General features: G+C 38.4%; 1 protein-coding gene across 1 annotated transcript in view; it reads right to left on the bottom strand.

The window, feature by feature from the left end:
- Positions 1-212: 212 nt before the first annotated feature.
- Positions 213-8,923, bottom strand: part of LOC148855449 (Protein kinase superfamily protein) — an 88,280-nt gene continuing 79,569 nt past the window's right edge. Inside the window, exons 13-16 of the mRNA XM_088986727.1 lie at positions 1,647-1,784; positions 1,068-1,180; positions 723-794; positions 213-627 (exon numbers count right to left, since the gene is read on the bottom strand). Of these exons, the coding sequence (XP_088842853.1) occupies positions 509-627; positions 723-794; positions 1,068-1,180; positions 1,647-1,784 (442 nt within the window). The 3' untranslated portion in view covers positions 213-508. The remainder of the gene's footprint in view (positions 628-722; positions 795-1,067; positions 1,181-1,646; positions 1,785-8,923) is intronic.

Here is an 8,923-nt window from a genome sequence, read left to right as displayed (position 1 = left end):
TGTACACATGAGAGGACGGATGAGCTCAAATTAGGTTGGACCGATCAGTCTGGGCTTGGGTATGCCTCTACCCAAGACCAACCGCAACCCATGCTTTAAATTGGGTTGGGTCCCAAGTTGCAGGCTTATTTATGCCTTAGTATAAAGCCCCAAGTGTATTCTAACAGTCCCATCATGCAATCATTTTTCTATGTACACAGGTACAGAAAATCTTCAGAGAAGCCTATGCAATTTTTAGAATTTTCCTCAAGAGTGAAAAGGGGCGAAATCATTTCATGTGTGAATTACTTCTTTAGTCCAAGTTGACATATTGATCAAAAGTTCAAAACAAAATAAATCATCTTGTAGGCTTGTAGCAATATTGCATATTTTGCCTTCGATTAATCCATTTTGGCTTGAGAGTTGAGAGTTGGTCATTCCATCTCATTTTAATATTGTCCCTTCTATCTATAAATACTGTTTCAGTGCTTGATGTGAAGTGCCATCCAAACAGCCCATTCAAACATCATCATGCCAAAAGCAAATGGTTCCTACTAAGAAACAACCATGTGTTAACCAACATCCGTTTAAACTTGCTTATTATAGAATACCCAAAATCTTTCATCCAAGAATTTAGCTCCAGTACTCCTGAAAAATGAGAAAAATATCAAATGTTAGTGTTGCCACCTGATCTTCTCACTGCAAGCTACTCATTATCAAGCAATAACCATATGCTGCATTACCAAGCAGAAGCCTCAATTGAACATAACTTGTGGTTGCTTTTAACCTATAGATCATGTACTTGGCTGTCAGATCTGGAAATACGACAGATGTAACATGTATCTGGTCAGAATTTATCATCAGTCAATACTTGGCAGAAATCCTGCCAAATTTGATTCAGCACACAGAAACATCTCTAAGGCCATTGATCCCGGAAAATAAGTCAATTTGTGAACAACATTTTACAAGGTGCGATCATATAAAATTACATATATTACTTATATTCAAAAAAGTAATTTCAAATAAATAATTATTTTTCGAAGTCAACATGCAAGTATAATAGTAAGCATGATGCTGTTGGAAGTTACCAGATTCATGGTTCAACTTTGTAGAAAGACCATATACAGCATATTTAGCATAAGTCAACAGCCGGACCTGTTGTGAAGCACCCAACTTGCTAATTATAGACCTCAGTAGTCCACTGGAAAAGAAACAAAAAGTTTAAGGCAAAAACTTTTCTGTAGGATAACTAATAATATGCCATTCTTGAATGCATTGCCCAAAAGACATGTTAGGACCAGACCACACTGCAAAACATAATTGGGCATGGGTACACCTAGACTGTAGAGCAATGTATACAATTGTTTAATAAACTTCGGGGCCATTTGTAACTACTGAAGTTGCTAAACTGCACAATTTATTTAATGGATAAAAGAATTAAATAATAAAGTAGTCGAGCATATAGCAATTTACCAAACTTCACTGTTAAGGAGCCCACAACCTCCTAAAAATTTGATTCACAAAATGACAAAGCAATAAGTTTTCAGTTCAGCGACTTTGGCTGTTATCAAATGGCCCCTCATAGTTTATTGGCATTGCTTAATTTCCTGAGTTTGGCATCCTTATGCTCCCTAAAAAAAAGTTCTGTACTCTTTTTTTCTCCTTACTCTGTTCGTAATATTGCTAGGAAGTCAGGTGGCAAAGACTCCATGAATGAAGAAAAATCTTCCATCTTTAGAGACTTCAATTCCTGCCTTAGGTTTCTTTTCTCTTCAAGCGACATTCCTCTCCCAAGGGCTGATTTACTGTACCATCAGACAAGTCACTACCTGAATTAAATGTTCACTACAGATAATCCTCCATTGTAACACTAGTGTGAGCATTGATCGTCTCCTTTAAAACACTAAAGAGTAATTAAAAGAATGGGGGAAGGGCTTAAAAAAAAAGGATTATGAGGTGTTTGACTGTTTATATAAGTTTTATCTTTTTGTGACTTAAGGTCCAGTGACACTTGGATTGAGCTTTCATTATATTTGTTTGAACAGTTCTTTTTTAAGTGTTTTTAATTTTGATAGAGTGGTCCATTGTTCCTTGTATGGAGTAGAACTGCAATGCACCAATAACAATAATAAATAAACCCCATATTGAATCTTGCTAGCGCTGGAATTTGTCTAGTACTGAAAAGACAGTTGCTGATTTGTATGGTTTTTTCATATAATCATATTACAATCAAAATCAATTTTAATGGTATGCTACTATGCAATCAAAACCAGTTAGTATTTTACCCTCCTACCAGCAATTTGTCTAAAATTCAGAAATTACTACAATAACGAAAACAATACATGGTCATAAAAATGCATGAAGATTGTGCAATTATCATATCTTCCATGAAGACATGAAAATCGTCTGTCTAGTTTTCCTTATTTTATCACCTACTGGGGCAACTGCTAAATTGTTTCAGAGCCCAACTATGATGCCAGAAAAGTATGATATCAAAAAAGAGAACTGAGACCAATCAACTGGTATCATAAAAGTGCTAACCAGTCAGCTGATATATATCAAAATTCATTAAGGATTCTAATTTGTAAAAGTTTCTTCTGGTATCACACCCTTCCAGCATCTTAGGAATCGCCTTGTTATTAACGTGTTCATTTCTAATTTTAACCCATTGTTGACCTAGATGGTCAAACTGGTCAATCCAGAGAACAACTCTCAAATCCAGTTCTGTTTGCCATCTAAACTGTTATAATACAAAAAAGTGTTGAATATGCAACAACCTAGCAACCCTTTGAACCATTCAACAAGGACAGCAGATCACAGGTTAATCAATGAACATATTTGGAAAAAAATCTAAAACCCTAATTCCTTTTCTGCAATTTGAACCATGTTTTGTGCTTCTCAAAAGTTCAGCCAACAGTAGTGGCAGTAACCTCCTCTTTAATGAGTAAGTTTTCAAGGGTTTACAATCAAAGATTGAGGAGCTTTTCAGGGTTTTAGTTGCCAATAAGGATTGTCAGTTCAGTCACTCTGAACTCTCAAATTTATAAAACCATTCCAAAAGAGTTTCTGGATCAGGCATTCCGTTGACTTGACTTTGAAGCCATGACACTTGATTCCAAAGCTGTTGATTTTGACAATGAAGAGAAACCTGAAGTAATATTTTTCCTCTAAATTTCTTTGCTACGCTTTTCCTTTTGGTTTAATTTTGTGTTTGGAGACTTGATATTGGTTTGCATTCCTTTTCTTCTTTCATAGTTATGAGGGTTTTGTTCTTGTAAAGTATGGAAAGGGTAATATGTAATTTTGATACTTGATAGTCCCTATAAAAAATTATTTGCTTTAGTTGATAATAACCACAGATAATCCAACTTCTTTCCATAAGAAAACAGCAAGAAAAAACAGAGAAACAAGAGAGAAGAAGAAAGAATGAGAAAAGGGGTGCACAAATCTAATCTGTTCTGCTGCCCCACAGGTTGCTATTTATATTAAACAAAAAAAAAGGTTACAGTGATAGGAATATCCCTGCCGCCAATAACATCAGAAAAATAAAGAGATAACAGCAAAATAACATCAAAAAATAATAAACTAGTGGGACCACATGTCAGCTCGAGAAAGAGTGAGAGAGCAATGGGAAAGACAGAAGTCCAGATCTGCTAGGGTTGATCAATCTGATCAAACCAACCCAGAAAAGATATATTTATATTAATCTTATGTAAATGGACAAGATTGTCCTTACAAAGAGAATAAAAAAGGAGCTGTACACTAAAGTACATGCCTATTATAGTACAAGAAAGAAAAAATAAAGTACAGTACAGTAGAATTACAAAACTACCCTTCGGTAGTTCTTCTACACTCCCCCTCAAACTGATGCTGGGGTAGAAGCATCAGTTTGTCAACAAGGAAATTATGTCGAGCTTTGGTCATGGCTTTGGTGAAGAGATCCGCAAGCTGTAGACCCAATGAAACATGTGGGAGAGAGATGTGACCCGCATGGAGAAGGTCAGGAAGGAAGTGACAATCCACCTCAATATGTTTAGTCCGCTCATGAAATATAGGATTGGTTGCAATCTTGATTGCACTCATGTTGTCCGCAAACAGAGGAATAGCAGATGAGTGATCAATATTCATGTCATGGAGTGCCTTAAGCCAGTTATTTCACTGCATACTGAAGTCATGAATTTGTACTCGGCTTCAGTAGATGACTTGAAAACCATTTGTTGTTTCTTGCATTTTCAATAAATTAGAGAATCACCAAGGAATATACACCAGCCAGTAGTAGAGCGACGAGTGTCAGGACAACCGGCCCAGTCAGCATCTGCATAAACTAAGAGCTGTGTGGATGAAGAGGATGAGAAAAATAAGCCATATGATAGTGTACTCCGTACATAAAGAATAATTTGGAGAGCTGCAAAATAGTGAGGCTGACGTGGAGCTGAAACAAACTGACTCACAATCTGAACCGCATATGAGATGTCAGGTCTAGTAATGGTTAGGTAGATAAGGCTACCTACAAGTTGTCTATACAGGGTGGCATCAGGAAGAAGATCACCCTCATCTTTACTCAACTTACAATTAAGCTCCAGAGGTGTATCAACATGTTTAGAGTCAGTCAAGCAAGCAAGAAACACCAAATTAGAAGCATATTTCTGTTGGTTGACAAAGTAACTCCGATGACATCTTTGAATTTTGAGTCCAAGAAAGTATGTTATTGGCCTAAGATCTTTCATTTTGAAGGAGTTACTAAGCAGAAGTTTGAGATTGGTAATACTATCCACATCATCTCCAGTAATAAGGATGTCATCAACATAGACCAGAAGAAGAGTCAATCCTTGAGCCTGCTTGAGAGTGAAGAGAGAGTAGTCTGAAGCACTATGCTGAAAACCGGCTTCCAACACAACTGTACGGAAGCAATCAAACCAAGCTCATGGAGCTTGTTTAAGGCCATATAAAGATTTCTTCAGTTTACACACCAACTGAGGATTGTCACAGTAGTCGGGAGGTGGTTTCATATAAACTGTCTCCTGTAACTCTCCATGGAGGAAGGCATTCTTGACGTCCATCTAATGAACTATCCACTATTTGAGGGCAATAATGGCTAGTAGCAAATGAACTGTTGTCAGTTTGGCCACAGGTGCAAAAGTTTCATCATAGTCAATTCCATACTCTTGCTTGTAGGCTTGAGCAACCAAACGGGCCTTATATCTGTCCAGAGTACCATCAGATTTGAGTTTTATGGTGTAAACCCACCGGCTACCAATTATGGAGGCATCTGGAGGAGGAGAGACAATATCCCATGTGTCATTTTCCAATAAAGCCTGGACCTCTAAATCCATAGCTTCTTTTCAATGCTCAACTGCTACAGCCTGGCTGTAAGACTTAGGAATATCTGTGGATGACAAAACAACTGAGAAGGAGCTATGACTCGAAAAGAAGCCATAGCGATCAGGTGGGCAAGAAATACGAGATGACCGACACAAAGGAAAAGATGAAGGCAAATCCTCAGGAGGAGAATCTGCACTTACAGTAATGGTGGATGGAGAGGAATGACCAGATACTGTTGCTTGAGATGGAGGAGGCATACGCAATGGGCGAACTGGATGCTTCCTGAAGTACGTCTGAAGAGGCTGAAGAGAAGGAGAAGCACTTATAGATGCAAAGTCATGTAGAACATAAATGGATGGTGCAGGTAATTTACAAATATGTTCAAAGAATGAGAGATTCTCAAGAAATATGACATTGCGAGAAATGTGCAACCGACGGACTTTGGGATCATAACAGAGAAACCCCTTGTGTTCCGTATTGTATTCCATGAAAGCACACATAGCTGATTGAGCTGCTAGTTTTGTTTGTTCATGGGGAGGGAGATGGACAAAGCAAACACATTTGAAGACACGAAGAATGGACAGGTTTGGTGGACGATGAAATAAGGACTGATGGGGAGAAGAATTTTCAAGAATAGGTGTAGAAAGACTATTGATGAGATGAACAACAGTGCGGGTCGCCTCCACCCAAAAGGTAAGGGGAGCATGTGAGTCTTGTATCAAGGACCTCACCATACTAGCAACATGACGGTTCTTGCGCTCCGATACTCCATTATGTTGAGGAGTACCAGGACAAGATCTCTGGGACTGAATGCCATGTTGTTTAAGATAGATTTGAAACTCACAATCCTCACCATCATAATATTCTCCCCCTGAATCTGACCTCAAAATATTTATGGTGCTTTTAAACTGGGTCATTACCATAGCACGAAAGTCCTTAAACATGGAGAAGACTTTTGATTTCTTTCGAAGAAAGTAAACCCATGTGTAACGAGTATAGTCATCAATGAATAATATAAAGTAATTATAACCCAAGCGTGAAATAACTGAAGACGACCGACCACACATCACTATGAATGAGATAAAAAGGTGTAGATGCATGTACAGTAGAAGATGGAAAAGGTAAAACATGACTTTTACTATAGCAGCAAGTGGTGACCCCTGAAGAACAAAAATCTTACAACACTGCGCAAAACAAAAACTCCCGATTCACCCCTTGTTTTGCTAGGTTGTCAACTAAAGCATTTGCTGACCTCCTAGACCAATACACTTTTGCACCTAGCTCCCTTGTGAGGCTCGATAATCCCCTTACCTGTTGTCTAAGGGATCACATTCCCAAACTATTTGATTGCAGCCAACCTACTACTAATTTTGAATCCCCCTCCATTTCCAACTGTTGAAAACCCAATTTCTTGGCCCATCTGAGCCCTTGGAGGAGCGCCAAAACTTCAACTCTAAGCGAGTCCCCCACACCTATTGGACCAGAATACAAAGCTAGGATTTTTCCTTCCGCATCTCTAAACACACCCCCTATTCCAGAAGGTTCGAGGTTCCCAATAGAGCTGCCATCAAAGTTAAGTTTGACATGACACTGCAAAGGAGGGGACCAAACTTCTTGTATGGTAGGTGATGAAGTAGAAGATCTTGCTAAAGTACTCCATCCTCTAATCAAATCATCTGTAGAGACTTCCTTGAACAAGTCAAGAGTTTTTAGCCAATGTACTACTGCCTTGATGGTGATCCCTTTAATAACTTGAGGAGCTGATTTTTCTTTCCCTTGGAAAATCCTATTGTTTCTCTCTTCCCATACTGCCCACAAGATAGGTGCCCTCGTTGTTCTCCACATCACCCTTCCTTTCTTCTTTGGTTGTCAGAAAAAGCTAGGATCAAATAAATCCGCTACACTTGTGGGAGGATTCCACTCACAATCAAAGAGAGAGGAGAACCAATCCCAAATTAGAGCACTAAAAGGACAAGAAATTAATAGGTGATTTACCGTCTCACCATTCCTCAAGCAAAGGCTACAGACATGAGGTCACAAGCACCAATTTGGTCTCTTTCTTTGAAGCACTTCCAAGGTATTGATTTTTTGGAGAACCACTTCCCAACAAAAAGCCCTTACTTTTGGGGGGACCAGAGTGCTCCAAACTTCTTTAATAGGAAATGAGGAAACCGGGTTAGAAGGAAGGACCATAGCATTGAAAAACGAAGAACAAGAAAAACTACCTATAAAAGTTTCTACCCAAACTCTACTGTCTGGAGAGGAGTGGTCTAGAAAAACTTAACTTAGAAGAGAAAAAATATCATTTGCTGAATCCACTTCTGAGTCCCTCAAATCTCTCCTTAGTCCCAGATCCCAAGAATCCCCAAAAGTACGAAAAGAAGAAATAAATTGAGATTTTTTCAAAGAAAGAGAATAAAGGTTCGGGAATCCATCCTTAAGAGGAGATAACCCAATCCACAAGTCCTCCCAAAAAAGAATCTTATTACCCACACAAGCATCATACCTGATGAAAGGAGAGAAGAAAGGCAAGATACCAACAATATCTTTCCATGGGGAAAAATGCGAAGCCCTTTGATGAGAATAAAATTTATCATATTTTTATCCCTAAATATTCAGTTTTTTATACTTAATTAGTACTTAATTGGACTCATTATTCCTGTATTTCGATTCAGGGCATGAAAGAAGGCATCAGGAGAAAAACAAGGCTAATCGGGTAATTTTGCACAGTTTTGGTGCCGTGTAGTAATCTGGGCATAACTCTCCCATCAGGACTCTGATTGAGATGATTCAAGATGCATTGGAAAGATGAGGAAAAACTCTACAACTTTCATGTTTTGAGTTTTGATAGATTCGGACTGCATCGAAGTCAAAATCGGGCCCGAAGTCTGAGCGAATTTGTAGAGAAGCCCAGTTCGCAGCAGAAGCCAATTCGCAGCAGAAGCCCAATTTACAGAGAAGCCTTGCAGCGGCCCAATTCGTTAAGGAAGCCCAATACGAATACAAGAATAAGAAACTGCAAAGAGTCCTATCAGATTCAATTTTCTGATGTAATTCTAGAAAGATAAAAGAGATTGAGATTACCAGATAAGAGATAGGATAGGATTAGATCTAAACTAATCATTAGGAATTAGGACTTTCTAATTTTGAGAAAGAACTCCAAAAAGGAGTTGGAAACAACCCCTCCTCCTAAAGCTATATAAAGGGGGGGGGGGGCGGACTAGCACCAGGCATCAATCAATCAATGGAGCAAGGAGAAATCCTCCAAGAGAGCTTCAACCTCCAAAGAAGCAGTCAGCAACCCAAGAGGAGAAGAAAGGCGGCAAAGAGGAGAATTGAAGATTCAAGGGTGAGGAGTTCCCCTCAATCAACTTCTATTCAAGAGTTTTTTATCTTCAAACTTTACTCTCTGTTATTATTCAATTTCACTTATGCTTAATCTAAATTTTATCGTTGGAATGATTCTTTTCATTAATAATATGAGTAGCTAAATTTCTTGATCTAGGATTTGGATGTAGTCTTTTGATTTGCCTATGATAGATTTTGTTTAATCGATTGGGTCGTTGATTGTTGGGACTTATCTTTTATCTTAGGGCTTAATGCTAGTAATTAATTGGCCATT

The sequence above is a fragment of the Nelumbo lutea genome, chromosome 4 (assembly GCF_056320005.1).
Source record: "Nelumbo lutea isolate HS-2025 chromosome 4, American lotus-T2T, whole genome shotgun sequence".
Lineage (NCBI taxonomy): Eukaryota > Viridiplantae > Streptophyta > Magnoliopsida > Proteales > Nelumbonaceae > Nelumbo > Nelumbo lutea.
The sequence above is the reverse complement of the archived record's forward strand: the minus strand, read 5'-3'. Positions and strand labels throughout refer to the sequence as shown.